Source organism: Centropristis striata, chromosome 18 (assembly GCF_030273125.1).
Source record: "Centropristis striata isolate RG_2023a ecotype Rhode Island chromosome 18, C.striata_1.0, whole genome shotgun sequence".
Lineage (NCBI taxonomy): Eukaryota > Metazoa > Chordata > Actinopteri > Perciformes > Serranidae > Centropristis > Centropristis striata.
In genome coordinates, this window is record NC_081534.1 from 20,753,557 (window position 1) to 20,773,984 (window position 20,428).

Below are 20,428 nucleotides of genomic sequence, written 5' to 3' on the forward strand. Positions count from 1 at the left end.
ACAATGTCTGGATAGAGTTCAAGCCAATGCCATTGCCAGCACTATCCAATATGATTTTTGTGGGGCGGTTCTTTCGTTCTAAAAATCCATAATCAAAACCATAAATCCTTGAAAGCAAGTTCTGTTCTGATATGAAGTGGCGGGTGAGATACTCAAAAAGCAATTTCATCTCGTACTGAGCCACACCTTCAAGAAGATCGTGCATGACATCAAACGAGTAGTTATGGCAAACATGGAAATACTGCAATGTATTAAGCGAAGAATTTCTTTTCAAACCATACAATGACTTCAACTGAAGATTTTCCTTAAGGGACTGGCAATGCATGTCAAAAATATCTTTCCCACGAAAAATCACTTTAGGATCATCCTCACTGTACACTGTTTGACAATCATCTTTATCAATCAAACATAGGCGACAGAAATGACGGCTACTGAAAGACTCGTTAAAACCAAGAATTGAGTGCATCCCTAGATTATCTCCAGTGATTTGTGAGATTGTACCATATACCTGCTCATCTGAAAATGGAAGATTTAGCCCTTGGCTTTCCAGTTGTTTCACATCATTTAGCAGTGGTTCCAGTATTGCATCAAAACCATACTTTTGCAGATCTGGTGTGTGGAAAAGTGATACTAAATGAATGTTCATCAAAATCGAATTAAATTTTGGAGGCAGGTTTCTGATAATGAAATAAATGCAACCAATCTTGTGAATTCCACGTTTTGAGCCAAGAGGATTGGCTGTTTCAAAATCATCATAGTATAGCTGAATTTGTAATGCAAGTCTTTTGGCTGAAAACAAGGGGTGAGCTTTAAAGTAACTGCCGTCACAAAAGTCACGATAAGTGTCAGGCTCTGAGCTACACTCGGTCTTTAGAAAATCACAAATCTCTGGATTTCTACACATGAATTTCAAGGATTCCAAAATAGGTACATATATGAAAGTATCCTTCACAGGTACTTGATCATAAGTACCGGATTTCTGGTTGTGCCTGGTGTCATATCTCAATCCAAGTGTTATTTCTCTAGGCTCTACAACTCCCCATTTTTGGTTGAAGTATTTATTTCGTTTCCATTCTGTATTCAAATCAGTGAAAGGGTTTTCAAATTTTTCAAAACATTCATTTATTACAGGTATGTTGGGGTCAGTTGTGGGTAAAGCAGAAATAACGGCCTGCTTCGCTTCTGAGCGGAGCTCACTTGTTAATTCCTCCAAATCGCCTACAAGCGAGGATACTAAACTGTTAGAAATGCCACTACCCTGCAGTTTGGCAACAATGGATGCACACATTTCTTTGGATAAGTCCCTGGTAAGACCTGAATCACTGCTCTCTGGAACACTGGAAGAACTAGACACCGGAAGAACACTGGAAGAACTCTGAGGAAGATTTGCGTTAAATTGCTCCTCCAAAGCATGTGAAGCTGGATCACTGGAGGAAGAAGCAACAGCTGAAGTTTGAGCAATTTGTTCAACATTGCTGTGAACAATATTGAGGTGCTTTCTAAAGCCGGCATAAGTTTGGAACTGAAGTCTGCAGCTCGGTTGACAACAAAACAGCTTAAACTTAGGTCCAGGATAATAACCATGTTCACCTCTTAAATGTGAAATCAACTCTTGACTGCTGGGATAAACTTTTTTACACATAAAACATGTTAGCATGTTGATCACAATGCCACCTAAAGACTGCCTTGCCTTTTACTCAGGTTGTGAGAAGTATTTCTTGGTTAAGGAGTTTAGCTCTCAGGTCTCGAACTCTTGGTGACTCCTTCATTTTTCCCATATCAATGTTATAGACTGTTGTCTGCAGAAAGGTATAAAAATTCACAAGCGCACCATCATAAGACACATTGAACACAAAATGAGCTTTAAAAAGCTCATCAAATGCCCCAAGGGAGCGGCTAGCCTGGCAGGGGATGAGACGCTTGTCCACGGAGACATAGAAGTTGTCAATCTTCCTCTTCTGGCGCCCAACAGCCAGGAGGTACGGCTGCTGGCTCTGCTGATTCTGAAGATGCTCTTCCAAACTGCAGCAAGACTGGGGTTGACAAGGACATTGGACATTAGAGTCAGGGTAAGTCAGACAAAATAGCGCTACAGAAGTCATTATTCAAACATCCTATGTAAATTCAACTGCAATTTGTTTCATCTACCACTTAGCCACTTTTACACATCAGGGTGAGATGACAAATCATCATAAAAACTATAATTACCTTATGAAAGACTACAAGTCTCTCAACTGCATCAGAGGCGCTGATTTTTGGACACTTTGATCCCCCTGGTGGTGGCGGAAGGAGATACAACAGCAGCAACAGGGAAGCCATCTCTTGGTCATAGGCTATGGATAAAGAGTCACGAGAATTAATTAACTGCAAATACTAACTGCAAAGTTATTGTTACAGTTTGAATGAGCACTAGAAACAGCATTTCCTGTGAGCTGAAAATGGAATTATACAGAACAAAACTCACTTGGTGCCTCATCAAGATCACTTCCTGGTGGACTCTCCGCTGACTGCACCATTTGACGCAACTCTGGTGTTGGGGTGAGCCGCTTGGCCTCTTTGATGACGTTATACCTGAACATCGGATCCCATTTCTGAAGCAGCCTGGTAGAAACCTCATCATCAAACAGGAGAGTGAAGTCTTGATTCACCTATGAGAAAGAAAATATACTACTACCACATTCAGCACAACATTTCAAGCCATTCTAAACATCCCTTTTCATACTTACCAATCCCTTTGTATCCAGGAATCTTGGGAAGATAGAGAGGATATCAGGACTTTTGTCTGGGTCATTGATAAGCTTCCGACGATGCTGAAAGGTCTCTCTCATCTTCTGGAAAATTAAGGAAGTGTCTGTTGTATGGTTGAGCAAAGAGATGGCTTCCTGGCATGCATCCCCATCAAGCTGCTGTTCAAGAATAATGGACCTTCGGAAATTGGGGCCTCCTGAAGAAAAGCACACAACTCACTTTCAAAAAAACAAAAACAAACAAAGCCTAGCCTATAGGTAAAAGAATAGTACAATTAAGAACAAGTAAATGTTAATGAGAACAGTATCTAGTTTGTGGACAGTTATTTTCTTACCTCCTCCGGATGAAAAGCCAGTGGGGCTACTTGTAGATGCAGGTCCTCTTCGAATTTTTCTCTGGATCGTCTTCAGACGCCAAGAAATGTATCCAGTGCTGCTTGCAGCATCATAGAAGTGTTCCTAAAATGGAAATACATTCAAAATTAATCTGTTGTCAAACTTAGAAGCTCCTGAGAAACCTCAGAATCTAAACGTTACTGTAATGTACATAGAACCCAAAACATGAAAATTAGTAATTAACAAAGAGAATAATAATAATGACTATACATAGCCTTTCTTGGAGTATGGGTCTTTGAGGGACGGGAACGCTGTCACTATCCCAAGAGCGTACTCTTCTCGAACAGCTTTGGTGGGGAGTTGCCTGAGAAGAAAGATTAAATTAGCATTCTATATTAATGTAACGGCCAAGCAGTTACTTGTGAAAAAAAGAAAAGTACAGACAAATAGAACACGCATACCCGTGTTTATCAATCATGTGTGCCACTATTATATTGACCAATTTTCTTCTGGTAGCATCTGTTAGAGTTTGCGTTGTGTGATATTCTTGGAGGACCTCTTCACCACCTGAGCTGGTTCCAAGTACAGCTTCAATCAACTTTGAAAAAGAAGAAGCAAAAAAACAAATGTGATTAACAGCTTTGCTAGAGTTTAAGAATGATAAATGTTGATTTTAAGAAACCTGTGCGAACTGAGCTTTGTCAGAACCTTCTTAGCAGATTCTGCATCAACACCCTCAACTCTTGGTTTCTTCCTAGGGACCTCATCTAGGAGTATAGTTGATGTACTTGCACTTGAACTGAAACTTGAGTCAGACCACTCGGATGGAGAGGACAAGGAGCAATCAGAAAATTCTAAAAGGGGGAGAAAAAAAAAAAGTTTATTTACAGAGTAGAAAACGTCACGGCGGAAGATTTTTGATCTAACCAAGCAAGCACACCACGGACTTAACTCATTTAATCAACTGATCTCAGTCTTGATAGGAAATTAAGAAATATTTTCAAGCATGCATTAGATATATTAAAAATGCATTTGGTATTCATGTTGGATTAATGTCAATTGAAACGACATTTAAACCATTTAGCAAATCTCCCTGAAAATATCAAGTAGTGTAACCACAAAGAATGATAAATATTGAATATTTGATCCACCTTTTAGTGTACTTACTTTATTCTGAAAACATTAAATTGAAATTGTTTACTGTATTTCTGTACTGTATGGAAATATTAATGCATTTTGGCAACATTGAGCAGGACATATCCTAAAAACACTGCTTCTTTCTAAATGTGACAACTTACGTAAAACAAAACATTGTTGCATTGCAAAAGTAAGTTACATTTATCACATTAGACTGCAGATTTATTATTCTGTATACTGTCTAACACCATCTGACATTGGGTTGCATTATGTCATTGACCCCTTTACATTTCTCACCATCATTTGACAAAACCGTCAGAACCACATTGCCTTGGCTGACAAGGTCACTGAAAATGTCTTCATCAACTTCTGTCCCTGTTGCATCTTTGTACACTACTTTTGCGTCAGGTGGCAGGCAAAATCTCTCGATGACTGGAAGAGATAAGATACATCTGATTGGACCTTTAGGCCAGCATTGCCCTTGCCTCACAAATGATTTCACATCCAATAATTTAATCCACCACTGTATGATTAAACCAGGGCTTCTCAATTCCAGTCCTCACAGCACTGCCCTGCATGTTTTAGATGTGTCCCTCCTCCTCCACACCTGATTCAAATGATCAGCTCGTCATCAAGCTCTGCAGAGGCCTCATAACGAGCCACTCATTTGAATCAGGTGTGGTGGAGGAGGGACACATCTAAAACATGCAGGGCAGTGGGCCTTGAGGACTGGAATTGAGAAGCCCTGGATTAAACAAACTCTACACTCCCCTTCTAAAAATACATTCCCTTTTCAGTCCAAATTTTAAAGTAAGTGGAATCCTTCTTCCCCTTTATACTAAACCAAGCATAAGTAAAACAAAAACAAACCTTTTTCATGGAACTGCATAAAATCAAACCGTCCATCAACCTCATCCAACTTCACGTACTTCTGCTGTTGGCAGGACCGAACCTGGACCAGCATTTTGCTGAGACAAAAAAAAAAAAGTCAGTAATAAGCACTTAATACGCCACTAAAACTGAACAAGCAATAATTATTAAAACACTCACATAAACATGGTAAGTCGGTATCACATAGTGAATTCCACAACATATTAGCAAAGCATTACGTTACTCATGTCATGAGCAGAGAAAAAAAAAAAAAAAAAAAAAAAAAGACCCTGCAACACTGCTCTTACAGTAGGGCTGTCACTTTCAGAAAAAAAAAAAGAATTTCTTTCATTATTAACTTCACAGCATGTCTATGGTAAAATCACATTCTCAGCGGAGAGCAGCTGCTAGGAGGCTGCTGAAGTGGCAGCGACCAGCTGAAGTGACCACAGCACAGACAGCCAGAGGGGAATTAATGCTAATTAACGTTTACATTAGCATTAAAGGCAAAATTGTATTTTTGAAACATCTTCCCTTCTGTTAAAAGCTGCTTTTAAGCGACCAAACAAACACTACACAGCACCAGTGCAGTGAACTTCATATTAGCTTGTTAACGTTGTGCTAGCTAGCCCAAAACTAGTTTCGACAGAGTTAAAAATATGAAGCTTTGTTTTTACACCACTTCAAGCACGCATGAGACTTGGTAAAATTCAATGGATAACCGTTTTTCAGCTTGTTAATGTTTAATTGTTAGCTAGTGGTAGTGGTTAAGTTACATTAAAAAAAAGTAGTTATATAGTTATAGTTATATATTACATATATTCCAAACATTAGCTGTTCGGTGCCAACCACAAAAAATGCTTAGTAAAGTAACCTAATTATTCTAAGCAGATATTTCCTTTTATACACTGCGTTCGTTTATTTTAGTATTATTGTTCTCATAAGTTTGATTTTGTACTTACCTTCTGTGTAAAAATCCGACTCCGCATCCATTCCCGAAACCAGCAGCAATACGGACGACCACGCCACGCGCGGCAGACTATTAATGGATGTAGGGGTTCACCTGGCCTGAAGCCCAGGGGCACAACAAATGGGTTTACCTGGCCTGAAGCCCAGGGGCCTATCAAGCAAGTTAACTCTGTAGAGATGCTTTTTACATCTCTACAGAGTTAATTTGCTTGGGCTTGAATAACTCTGTTAAATAACTCCAACACTGACCACCATTTGAATCAGAATGTGTTAAAATGACACTTTGAGAGTGGAAATCAACTCTGACATGTTTAACCCTGAAATTTCAACACTCCAGTTTTTGCTGTGTACAAGCTGCATAAGGATAGCTTAGCATAATAGCTTTATTTAAATTTGCCTCCTTAATGAAATGTATTAAAATCCAAGCACCAACCACAATATCTGACCTTTACTGAAATCATTTCCAACATTTTCAAACTGATTTATATTACTCAAGTGCATAACAGCTTTTGCATTTCCTCTTCTAATCACTTAAAGGGTCATTTTAACCTTATGATAAAGGTCATTCACCAATTTCTCCCCACAGGTGTTCAACGCAAACATATGTGTCCATGCGCTATTCATTTCTTTATTTAACTCCAAGATTTTTACTTAATTGGGTTTTAGTATCCATAGCTAGCCTAACTGGGAAAACTCAAGACCAGGCACTGCTACTAGGTTTGGCAATATTAAGGCGAACAGAAGGTATGTAGGATGTGACGACATTTCAGTTGGATGAAACGCTGAAACATATTTTTATTATGTGTATAACCTATGCATATTTACATTTGGACTATGCATATTTTTCACTTTAGGCCAACAACAATGACAAATTAAAATTAAAATGTTAATAATTTTATTCATTTCAATATTACTTTTTGTCAAAGCCAGAGAGAGCAACTAGAGGGGCAAAAGAGTTGCTAGCTGCTCCAGAGGTTGCCAACCCTGCTCTGGGTAATCCACATACCGCACTAACAGATTTTATTGTAAAAGCAAATAAAATAAAACAAAAACTAAAAAAATTCTAAACAAAATAATCACACATCCAATAACTGAGTATCTCCGTGAACGTGTGACCTCAGCCAGAAAGTTGGCACGACACAATAACAGAAAAAAGCTGCATTGTTAACAATGGATTAAATTACCATAATTTATCACCACCTCTGCAGTTCACCTCAGCTCTGTGGAGCATTTCAGCATCTTTCAGCTCACATTGTTTTAGTTTTACAGCCCTGAACTTTACAGTTTTGGTTCAATGTCACAGTTCTCATTAACATGGTTTCCAGTAAGAGAAGGCAGCAGTTTTCAGTGAAAGAGCTCACCGTGCCATGTCTGTCCACCACCAAACAGCAAAGCAATTAGTAATTGTGGAGCAATTGGCTGCCAAAGAACCAGTTAATTTTCTTAATAGTTAACTTTCATCATAAAAACCCTGTAAGGTAATGATATGTCAGTAGTGAGTTATCAGCTTATCCTGCTGCCTTAAAGTGGCTTTAACAGTTTGGCTACGTTTACACTGCAGGTCTCAATGCTCAATTCAGGGATTTTTGCTGAGATCTGATTCTTTTTGATTGGCAGTTCAAACAACAGGTCTATATAAGACTCCAGTATGAACTGTGGTATCGTAATATTCCATCATGTAATCACTGCATATAAATGACCATTGCCAGCGCAGTATTGTGACATGAAAGTGACTGAGAAACTGAGGTCATATTGTAAAACATCAGACCTGTATCTGATATATGGCCCAGGTTTCATTTTTAAAAAATCGGATTTCATATGATTTGTGCTGTTGACACTGTTATAAAACAAACTGATCAGAGTCGCAAACAAATTGGAGTTGGGCCACTTTTGCAACCTTAACATGTCAAGTTAATTAAAATCTGTCAAATTAATATGTTTATGTTTAACATGCTTGATAAGACTTGACTTAACACGAGTAACTGGGGATTTCCACCAGACACAGCCCCGGGTTTGCTCTATCCTCTGCCCGGTCAATCCCCACCGGGCGCGTAACGGCAGTATAGCAAGCCAGCCGTATACACGCGAGATCACGAGAACATGTGATAATCCTGAACGTACGGGAGACCGCGAGATCCTGTGATAAACTGTGTGTATAAAGTAAACAACAACAACAAACTTACTTTGCTTCTCCGACATGGAAGATCTGTTGATCTGACCATCTATCCATAAAAATAATGTGTTATGTCATAAATGATTGTATGATGTTCCACTTCAACAATCAGTCTCTCGTCAGCCATGTCGCCGACCCTCTGAGACCCTTTGATTGAGACCTGGTGCCCCCGGTCAAGACGTTGATTTAGGCTACATGAACTGCGTATTGTGTTTTGTTTTGAAAGGGGAAGGAAATGTATTACGTTGAATCTGTGTCGGACTTCCTGTCTGGCGAAATCTGCTCTGTTGAGCTTGACGCGGTTTAGCAGTGGCTTGCAGCAAAAACAGAAGTGCTACGGATTGATCGCACTGCAGAGCAGAGAGCCGCGGCTAGGACGCTGCTGAGACGTTACGCGGCACGCTCGGTAGAAATGGTCTCATTTTATTAGCGTGGTAGCGATCAGCAACCGTGACCGCAGCGCAGCCGTTCCACGGCCATTCCGCGCTCGGCGGAAACCAGGCTTTAGTGGCAACTACGATCATGATGCAACGAAGAAGATCGCACTTTAAAGAATCATCACCACTCTTGCAAACTCCATACATGGGTATGCACAGACACAGTACATAATTAAACAATCCAGAATAGAGAACAATATATTTTATCTATCACTAGAAAGGTGGAAGATAAGCTGTTGAGCTTCCCGTCAGACGTGGCTGCCCTGATCTGTTGTTTTAACAGAATTAGGAGGATCTGAGGTGGATTATTGTTGGGGCTGAACCAACACTGCGCAGGGCTGCTGGGCTGTGCTTAGATGTTCCATGCATTTTATACTGTTGTCAGAGTGATGTGACAGGGAATGAAAGGCTTTTCTGTGCACACAGACTGAGACGTCGGGAGGAGGAATGTAGCATGCTATTGAACTCTGCTGGAGACACAATGATTAAGGAAAAGACATATTACTATTCACCCTATGAATTGGGGATTAAATAAATTCCAAACTGATTACATTTTGGCAAGAGAAACTTTTTTCGCTGAAAACTCACGTTGCTTTGGTGCCGTGTCAAATTAACCCTGTCATGCAACTGCTGAGTGATTTGTCATAATGGAATTAAACTAATCTGACAAGCAACTCCTGTTTTACAGAGGCACCTGCAAACTGCTGAAGTTAAAGGGAAATTCTAACCCAAAATGTGCCACTCTTACAAGCAGTTTATGCTGTTTGTTTGTTGTTTGTTTGTTGTTTGTTTTTAACAAAACTTCCAGTCATTGCCTTTTTTTCCTCTCTGACTTTGCTTCACTGTTAAAACTCACTATGTGTTTGTCTCTAGAAGATCAAAGAGAGCGCCTCTGGATGTTGTCAAAAGTCATGCTGGGAAATGTAGGACTTCAGTACCTGATGCAGGGAGAGAGCAAGTTGACACACCCAAAAAGTCAGCAACAACACTTTGTATGAGTTGATGACAGAATGTATTATTGATGCTTGAATACTTAATTATAATGCATGCATAATGCAGCACACGAGCTGCTGAAAACTTTGTAATACGTTATGATGTAAAATAACAAAAAACATCGGAATGCCTCACAAGTTCAAGTAGCATAATTTCCCGGTAAACACAATGATTGCTGATTTTTATACACTTAAGCATTTTTTTTTTTTTACACTCACTTCGCAGTTGTTTTCTTTTGCTTCCCTGTTGGATCTGAACTTGATGAAGCAGCGCTTGTTTGATCTGTGGTTGGGCACACAGTCATGAAAATCTAAGTGGAGAAATAGAGTGCTGCTTAGAGCTTTTTAGTGTTATGCCACTGGTGTATTTATCTGTTTATAATTCAGTGTGGTGAACTAATGTTCGGGCCTAGATTAATTTAAAATGAAAACTAGTTTATTCTGCTTCCTACATTCGAGGCAGAATTCATAAAGTTTCTAAGCATATATTAGTTAAGTTTAGTTTATTGCTTTAGTGTTTATTAAGAAACGCACATATAAATGGCAAAAAATATTTTGCATTCAATGGTTGTTTACAGCTATGCAAATGTATGGGTCATAGCAAGAGGGTCGTCGGTTCAACTCCGTTTCCTGCGGCTCTTCTGTGAGGAGTTTGCATGTTCTCCCCATGTGGGATGCCTGGAATGCCCTGCTGAACCTGCTGCCCGCGCAACCCAGCCCCGGATAAGCTGAGGAAAATGGATGGATGGATATATCATTATTTTTGATAAACATTCATGAAACCATGCCAAATTAATCTAAAAAGCTAGGGTGTTACAACCAATAGGCAGACATTATTCATTTTATGGTTCTATAACACTGAGTCTTCCCTGCATGCTTACTGTGTCCCTGAGCCCCCAGGACCACCAATTTCACCAGGTAATGCAAAACCTGGCCACGGCGTTATACTTTACACACATACATTCAGCGTTCACTATGTCCACACTAACACTTGGGTGCAGGTTTACAGAGGTGTTGATGACCTTTGTTTCATTCTAGCAATAATTGCTGCTAACATGTTAACAGTTAATCAACAGTGTGCAGAAAGATTTTGCAGGTGCAAATGAAGATTCACACGAGGGGTGTCACTTTTTTTACAAAATCAAGATCAAAGCCCAAAGTTGAAGAAAAACTATGAATGTCACTTTTATGTTTTCAGAGTCAGCAGAGTGGAGAGACATGCAGACATGCAGCAGATGCCTGAATATTGATTAATCAATAACAATTTTTACCTGGAACACATGGACTTTATAGAGTAGTACCCGCCCTCATCGACATCATCTATCCCGACATTTCACTGTGAATATCATCATATGCAAATTCTGCAACATCGCCCAACCAGTTTTAACACATGAGAACAACAGTGAATGTCTGCATGTTGCTGTTTTTTGCATGGAGGGTATATGCCAGCTGCCCTAGCAGTAATAGCACACTTAGTAGTCTAATTGGAGTTATAGATACTAAGCTATTAGTTGATAGTGGTTGAAGAGTGTGTTAATATGCTCACAATAAGGCCTGTAAATTAGAATTAAATGCTGCTTTAACTGCATATGTACGGATTTTGGAGCAAGCATGATCCAACAGGAACTGAAAGTAATGAGATTACAATGGAGTTTTAGTTCTCCAGTCTATTCCATTACTAGGTATCGTTTGAAGCAGGTGTTCAGTGTTGTGTAGCAGATGACACTGAGAAAGCAACCTTTCTAACCCTCACTGTGACTGTCTGGAATAGAATGACGCCATATCGCTAATGTGGGTCTTTTAATTTGTGGTATTACTTTGTTGCCAGTGGTGTTACGATTATTTTTAACAATAGGATATAACCTTAATGAAGAGCATTCTAGAGTAATGTAATGATCAATAATTGGAGAATTTATGGAGGGTGGATGAGTGAAAAGTAGTCGTCCGTAAAAGAAAATCAGCCAAATTATGTCTGTGAGAGGAAATAAGGATGGAATAATTCACACAGACAGACCCTTAATGTTTGTGTCTCTATGTAATTTCCTCTCCCCTCTACTTATTTATGTAGAATTCAAGCAAGAGCAGAAACAACTAAAAGAGCAGAGCACGGAGGGGAGAGAGAGGGAGAGGGTAGTGGGAAGAGACAATGTGTGTTTTAAAATTCTAGTCATTTTTGTTGCCATCCCACAGCAATGTGTCACTGTCAAATGCTTTATCTGTCAACTGCACTCTTGCCCATAGACAGCCCTGGGCCTTGTGGGAGACTTCACGGTGGCTTTTTTTTCCCTTTTCCCCACGTCTGCCTGTGGCAGGTGTGGAGTCATCACAACTCTATTAGCTTCACCACGGCAATAAAAACACATTAACCTGCTACTCTGAGGACCACGCTCATTACCCTGATGGGGCTCCAAGGAGCTCTGTAGACTGGGACAGGATGTCTTCTAATGGAGGCTGACCAACACATTCAGGGTCCAAAGCCCTTGAAAACCTGAGCACCTGACATGACCAAAACAGTCCAAAAGGTTCATTTATAATTGTCTCAGGACTGTTTAAATACAAACTACAATTTCATTCACCTTGAAAAGACAGTCAAATTTTTGTAGTTGTGTCCAACAGCTGTATCATGTTTGTAAGACTCCAAGACATTGTAAGACATTTGCATGTAGAAACATAGGCCAAGGTCAGACCAAGTTCTATAAAGAGCTACATTTCTGTCCATTAATTTCAATGCAAAATGAGGACAACTCTATGGTCTCAATCACTCGTAAAAAATCTTCTTCAAGACAATTTGATGTCAATAGTTCAAATAATGGCCCCATTTCGAAGAAAATAGAAGATAAAGAATCATATGATTTGGGGCGTGGCTACCTTTGATTGACAGGTCACTGACAAGGCAAGCCATCATCAGGAGAGAAGCAGAACAATGCGTATCCACGGCAACGTATCAATAAAGTTATATAAAAAAGGACATTTACCGGTTTGGTCTCATAACTTTGACCCTTTCACACTGTTTTTTCACTTAATGACAGTTTATTTGAACGTTTTGTTCAGTAAAAATGTCTTGTTCAGCATTTGGTTGGACTAACAGACAATGCAAGGACTTGCTGTTCTGTTTCTGAGGTAAGTAATATACATTTAGTTTTTGTTTTTTGTTAGCCAAAATGAACATCCCTGTTAATGCTAACATGAATTAGCAGCGGCTTCTCTCAGTCAGGTTAAGGTGTAGAGAGGCGTGTAGTCAGTGTCGTCAGATCCCTCTCGCTCCTCCACAGTCCAAATATGGTCTGCTACCCATATCGGAAACAAGATGGCGACGAATGATGAATGATGAACTCAATGCTTCCAACGGGCAACCGTGACGTCACGGTGACTACGTCCATTATTTATATACAGTCTATGGTGTGACAACACGGAGAGGCAAGTATTCATTCAAAATTGTTCGTTGATCCGATTGATTGAAGTTAGCCACTGATCAATGGTGGTAGACAGCTGGTTCCTCCAATCACCTGCAAAGTAGTTATGGGAGGATTTTGGCCTTTTTCAACCAGTTTCTAATGATGGCTTCTTAGATAGTTCTGTGTAATAAATTATTCGGTACATCAGGATAGGAACATGGCAAGATCCATATAACAAAGTCCTTCATTCAGACCATGGATCAATTACTAAATGGGCCTGAAGGACACGGGCCCAGGGACCTAAAGGTTCAGGGGGGCCCCTAAGCAAGAGCCTCTTTTTGAAGTGTTCTCAATGGAAAATCACAGGGTTGGAAATCCAAATGTCTTTTTTTTTAATGATTGATTTATATAATTTTGTTCACTTATCTGAACACAGCTGCACAGTGAATCATTAAAATGAATGAGTACACTGGACTGCAGAATAGTGCTGTCTAAAAATATACACATAAAGCTGCACACTGTAATATGTTGTTCAATACACCAATTTATATACGTTGTACAGTTTGGGTAATTTTAACAGTTTGTCTTTGTTTACTTGCATCTGATTTTCTGACTGCTTGTTTTTCTTGACTAGTCTGACTTCTTTTAAGCGATGTTAAGACATTCCCAGACCTCAACAATTCACTTTAGATGACACCCAAACTGATGTCAATTAGACCCAATTTATCTCAAAATCAAATTGTGCCCCTTGAACAACTTAGGTAGAAAATAGCACGACACCAACATGCTTTGTGTTCAACAACAGGTCTTCTGATATAAAGAGCCCAAGATCCCCCTCTTTTAAAAAAGGAAGAAATTCAAGCTGGGGCTGTAAAACGCACCATGAGCCTTTTCACAAAAGAAGGCCTTCTCTTTTGTGTCTGTTCAGGCTCAGTTTAAGTTGCTGTCAGGTCCACTCAGACCTAAAAACCGGATGAAGCCTGTCTTAGATAAGTCACAGGTAGTATTTTGGACCTTTGAAGGCCTCTGGTATCAAACACTCAGCTGGAGTTAGTGTTAGATCACACTCTACTGTGAGGCATGCAAGGCTGCCTTAGAAAAAGATGAAATCCCCCTTTACTCCCCACCAGTGCCATCTTTCAACAAAAGACAAGCATAATAGGTAGCCACATACCGCACTCGGCCCTCTCTGCAGGCTTTTCCATCCTCACCCTGATAAAGAGGCCTATTGGTGCTCTTGTCGGGTGGGGTGGAAGTCTGACTGGCTCACTGCAGGGGTTTGTCCACCTCCCTCACTGTCCTCACTAATCCTGGTCTTGACAACCAGTGAGCGGACCAATCAGACGATGCCTGGCAGGTCCTCCAAATCCACCCAGGTCAGAGATAATTAGCCTGTAGATTTCTCTTTTTTATCTACTGTCTGGACATGTCTGGGAAAGGCCGGCTGTGAGAGACACATTTGCCGGGTATCAATGGAATTATAAAGGTGCAGAATGGTAAGGGTCCAAGCCACTCCAGAAGATCAAAATGTACCCCCCTCTTTTTTTTTCTTCATGAGAATCGTGTGTCTGCCTGGAGATTTGGCAATGATTAAAAGCTATGCAGCTCTATTCAAGCAAAACCACATTCTATTAAAATTCAGTTACCACCAGTGCACCAGCTCAGTTATGTTTTGTTAACGTGTTGTTTCATCATTAATTACTTTGAAATAGCTGATTTCAAAAATGTTTAGCTTGGAAGGGAGCCAACAAGTGCAACTTCTTCTTGTTAGTTTAGTTCTGGGTGAACTAAGACAGACCAGAATCAAAGGCAGTCATCATGAAGAAGTTTTTCCTCTCATCTTCCTCTCAGTAACAGCCTAAAGAACAGAAAGAAATCTGCAAAACAAAACACGATCTCCATAAAACTAGTTTAATATAACAAGATCCACATGCTCACTTTTTCCAGCAGTTCCGGAGCATAAGGTTATCATAGGAGAATAAAGTTTGCTCAGTTGTTATGCATATGGATGTGTTAGGCATGGAAGTTAATTCTTGACATTGGAAAAAGTAGTTTGAGTAATCGTAAGTGAAGGTTCAAAGCTTTTTCTTGCACTGTCAACCTCCAGACTTCAATTTAAACTACTTTCAAAATGTACACATCAACTGACATTTCAACTGCTTTTAGTGCTTAAACATCATCTCACAGTTTATTTTACTGCAGTTCTACTGTTTTATCATCTACTCTTCAACCAACAATTCCACTGCCTTCAGGGCTTACATGTGACTTAATCCTTACTCATTTTAACTGCAATCGTCTTTTACCCTTATCTTACAGTTCAAGGCTTACAATTGAAGTCATCTCATTCCTTGTTCATACTGATAGCTACAAAAAGTAATGCACAGTTTGTAGATTACCATGTAACCCTCATGTACGGTGGCCCTGAGAGCTCACAGCACTGCAACTTAAGAAAACACATGCAAATACACAAAACAAGCAAATTGAGAAAACATCTTCATTTGACAACACAAGCGCAGCATTTAGAAAACGCGCTGCAAAGACCACAACCAACATGGTCTCACAGGAATCCGTGAAATAGCCACGGATTCGCTTAACTCAAAATCCATGGAATAGCAACGGAATCACTCAAATTTCCGTGAAAATGACACGGATTTCGCTACAATGCAAGTTAATGACAGTCATATTCTATATTATTCTATTCTATTCTATTCCATGGCGACAAAGTGATTATGTACATTCACTGAGTGAATATTTAGAAAATAAAACATATATTTCTCGCTAGAAAAGTAATCAAAATCCATTTTTATGCAGAAACTAAGTCAAAATATTGATTTTTTCACTAAAAATGAGAGAACTGTCCGCCATGTTTTTTGTTCTGACCGCCAGAACATTGAAAGTCACGTGACTTGGACACAAACCAATAGGAAAAAATATCCATGGAATAGCCACGGGATATGACTGTCGTTAACTTGCATTGTAGTGAAATCCGTGTCAGTTTCATGGAAATTTGAGTGATTCCGTGGCTATTCCACGGATTTTGAGTTAAGCAAATCCGTGGCTATTTCACAGATTTCTGTGAGACCAGGTTGACCACAACACAACTCAATAAGAAAATTCATTCATTCAGTGCTTACCATTAATCAGAAACATCAGCTACTTTCAACAGCTACTTCTGCATTTTTCACTATATGTCCTGTTACTTTCAGTGTTTCTACTGGTTCGAATGTTTCAATTGCAAAGTTTCAATTGTGAGAATATAATCAGTTTTCTTCAGAAAATGTATATTATTCTAGTTTTATCAGTCACTCTTATTAGAAACCTGATAATTGTTCTGACACTACAGCACAATGCTCACTCATGATTTTTCTCTGTGACAATGTGTCCACAGATGGTGATTTACGAGCTCTGTGCAGACAAGCAGCACAAAGAGGACGGTTACTGAAGCCACATTACCACCATTGATATTACCTTACTCCAAACCCCTTACTTCATTCCCCACCCATTCAAGAATCACATTAAGGTTGCAGAGAGCTGTTTTATTGCTTTTAGCTTTTCAATTAGGCTGGATAATTTGTGTCCACCTCCTTTAGATTAGATTTTAAATGAGAAACATGTTGTGCCATTAATTATCACAATTCTTATTTTGTGGACAAAGCTTTTTTGCGCCCAGCTGAAAAGAAGAGAAAAGAAAGGGGGATAAAAAAGATGGTGAAAAGAAAGAAATGCTAATGTGATGCACAGGACAGGTGACTGCTGGGTAGTGGACAAGTCGTAGGGGTGCTCTTGATTAGCTGAGAAATAGCGAGAGGGGCTATGACAGTGATGGCTAGCTTGGCATTTTCCAGTGTGTGTTAGCGTTTGGGGGGGTTCTGACTTCAGGTGGTGTTTGGCGAGTTACAGAATATGTTTGTTCCTTCATCCAGCACCCCTCCTTCCCACCGAGCTGAGGAGCAAACACTTCACTCCCAGTCAGCTCTAAAAGTGGGTCAGGCCTCTGTGTAGCTCCTGCCACTGCTGCGGTTTGTCTACAGCACTGCTGTTGCCTCTGGAATCTGTGTACAGCAGGACGTGCCTCTGCAGCAAGATAGTCGTGAGATACTGCAGGCAGACGCAGCAGCAGGCTCAGTGCTGTATATATTTTTTTTATGGCATGCCTTCTGAGAAAAAACAAATAATTTGAAAACAAATTGAGAATATTGAATAAGAGTTTTAGTTATTCAAACATTCTAATTGAAACAAGAATGTATGAGCAATAAAAAAGATGCAGCTGTACAGGTTGTTGTAAGTCAGTCCACAGAAACAACAATTCTTACGTCGACATATTTCTTCAGTTCTCATTTTAATCATTAGGTTCTGCTTCTAGCATTCACTGACAGAGCCTCCATCCTAACTGAATGAAACTAAAAATACAGTAAATATCAGAAACACCTCTCAGTCTAACATATACAATTCAACAGCGCAACAAACCAGGCCTGGTTCTTGAAGCTAATCACATAAAGTACATGTGAAATTAGTGGGGGTGCTCATAGCTCTAGTTCGGGCCCGAAACAGAATGAAAAATTGATGTTGGCGTTGCGGGTCCTGGTCCCATGTGAACAGAAAATGCTGGAATGGAGCTGGAAAAAGTTTTTAACAGTACTAATTAAATGAAAACAGTGTGACAGTGGTTTTCAGCAACTGTTTGCTTTATGAGTCAAACTGCAATCCTCATTGTGATGCACATACAGCTAATGCATGGATTTAATTTAATTACTCTCTGGCAAATAGCGTACATTTCATTACAATTATTTTTTGTAGATAGATAATTAGTTATTTATTATATGATTCATCATTTAGATTATAACTGATTGTGCCAAATATACTGGGGGTGCAATGCATGCTTTGGCACCCTAGTAGAACTTGGCCTGCCACAAACTACAACGTCCAAAATGACCCAGAGTCCCAGGCTGGATTAACCCGCTGGGGGGCCCCAGAAGAGACTTCTGGGGCACCCCAGCAGGTTAATCCAGCCTGGGACTCTTGTGTCCCATTCTTCCTATGGTTAACATGTCCTGTTGCTTATTTGTTTTCTTGCAGTCTGAAGATTGACATTACTTGCATGTCTGTTCATTAAATTTGAAGCTACAGCCAGCAGTTGGTTCGTTTAGCCTGGAGCGAAGAACAAACACTGGAAACCGGGGGAAGTGGCTAGCTGGTTCTGTCCACTGGTAACATAAAATGAAGTAAAAATAAAGTGAGCTCTTAAAGAGATAGGTGGACAAGTAAACAAGATTGTGAATCTGACCAGACATTCAATGTCACCTTTTTGTAGTGTAGTGTACATAAGTATTGGCATCATTACCAAAAAGCATAGATTTCAGAAAGAGCCCCTCTACAAGACGTGTACTTTAAAATGCAGTTTCTACATGACCATTACCATTTTAGATTATTTCTTCTCTTCTTTTTGCATATTCACCAACTTCTTTGTCTGGTTCATTATCCATCATTCTATGCCCATGATCACCAGCCTGTCCTCCTGAACAGTTTGTTTGATTTTATATGAAAAATAATGCACTGGAAATTGTAGGTATTCAATGACAAACCAACATCTATCTATAAAAGCAAGAAGCATCTGTGTGTGTGTGTGTGTGTGTGTGTGTGTGTGTGTGTGTGTGTGTGTGTGTGTAAGTGTGGCATATCTCGCTGACCATTAGTCAGACTGACCTAAGTTTTCATATGTGGCTTGCGCATGGCACTAAGGTGTGCATCCTCGATTTTGAAGAATTTTTAATTAATTTTTCAAAATATCATTATTGACGTAGGACGTGTTGCGGCATTGCACTGTTTCTGATCAGACGCCTTTTAGGGGAGCTCCGCCCCATTCTGTGATTGGCCTACACCTGGTCAGTAACCCAATTCGCTCTGGATTTCCACAATTTCTTATCTGTAAGTCTATTTAACCTCTCTTTCGGAGTTTCGGAGATAATTGAAGAATCTACTTAATCTCCCACTATACGGATACATACTTCCTGCTGGCACTGCACTAGTAATGTTAAAAGCCAGTTAGTGGATGGGAAATAGCGATTTTTAAGACTAACCCTGTACTTTTTTTCCTAACCTCATGTGCCTACATCAGCAGTAGCCAATAATGTGTTAACAGCACTTGTCAAATGTCACATTATGCAGGATATCTAACGAATTATGCTCCAAAAGATTTTGTGGGTGGTCATATGACACCATCATAAGAGTACATTGCACCATGAGATGCAGTTGACTCAACTCTCTGTAAAAGCTTTTTTTTTTACCCTGTGAAGAGTTGTACAAGTAACATTAACATTCTAAACCTTGTACAACCTAATTTGGCAACACTGAACTTTTCTTACGTCCTACCAGTAAAGTGCATTTCAGTTTGAGTTTGAGAGGAACCATGTATGTATATATGTGATACATGTCTACATCTATATTTTCTTGCCATTATGTATCTACATGCTGTGTGCATGGAGTTCCTCTAGAGTACCATGCTGCTTAACATGTGATAATAACCCTGCTGGCTGAATTCAAATCAGATGACTTGGCTCTCTTGGGACAGCCTGCATGTGTCTCTCACATTGGAAGCTGCTTCCTACTGCAAGGGGGAGTTGCTGTGAAGTAGTGAAGCAGGAGCTTGTAAAAGAGGCAGAGGTCTGTTAGCTCCAAGGTGTTTTTACTCGCCTCTGAGGAAGTGACTCATGCATGTTTTGGTTTGACAGGCAGATGTGATGATAAGCCTTTCAAGCCAGAGGTGGCTGTATTTGGTATGCACATGTTGACCACCTCAGAATAAGTGGTTTGTAATGTGAATATAATAGACTCAAGGGTCCACTTCTTGCAGTACTTCTTTGTTCAGCTTGATTGCATATTTGAGTGAAAGTGCATTACAGTAAATCTTTTGTGGCATGTTCAGTTATTTTTTAATGAATTTAACTTTGTTCACAAACCAAAAAGGGCTATTAGAAGAGCTAAACCTCCCCTTTGAATTAGACTATAAATCATTATTATACTGTATTATTATATAAGCTATTGAAATTTCCTAACAGAGGAGACTGTGCTTTAGAAGTGGTGCGGTGCAGCAGTCTCAAAAGAAAACACACCCTCAGGGTTTTTTTATTTCTCATCTCTGCAGTTCCAGCACACTGACCTAATTGTAACCTGTTTTCCACACAGAGCTTTTTGAACATTACTTCATCCTCGTTTGAAGTTGTAGCAATAAAAAGCTGTTAAGCTGATACATTCAGATAAGCAAATATTGCTGCAAAAAGTGAAAGTGCATCATGTAATGGGAGTCTTACACTTTAAAGTCCTGGTTTATACTTACCGGTTGTATCTGCTAACCATTTTATCCTCTTTATCATAG

The 20,428-nt window shown here is 39.6% G+C and overlaps 1 protein-coding gene across 2 annotated transcripts; it reads right to left on the bottom strand.

Annotated features, from left to right (window-relative positions):
• Window positions 1-1,458: 1,458 nt before the first annotated feature.
• LOC131991716 (uncharacterized) lies at window positions 1,459-6,219 on the bottom strand. 2 transcript variants are annotated; one of them, XM_059357220.1, is made up of 11 exons: window positions 6,053-6,219; window positions 5,091-5,188; window positions 4,518-4,652; window positions 3,792-3,937; window positions 3,545-3,681; window positions 3,354-3,447; window positions 3,083-3,206; window positions 2,727-2,944; window positions 2,465-2,648; window positions 2,209-2,333; window positions 1,459-2,033 (listed from the first exon to the last, which is right to left on the bottom strand). In XM_059357220.1, the coding sequence occupies exons 2-11, from the start codon at window positions 5,182-5,184 to the stop codon at window positions 1,698-1,700; spliced, it is 1,593 nt and encodes a 530-aa protein (XP_059213203.1). In that variant the 5' UTR covers window positions 5,185-5,188; window positions 6,053-6,219; the 3' UTR covers window positions 1,459-1,697. The 2 variants fall into 2 exon arrangements, with proteins under 2 accessions (XP_059213203.1, XP_059213204.1); XM_059357221.1 differs by lacking the exon at window positions 4,518-4,652.
• Window positions 6,220-20,428: the final 14,209 nt, after the last annotated feature.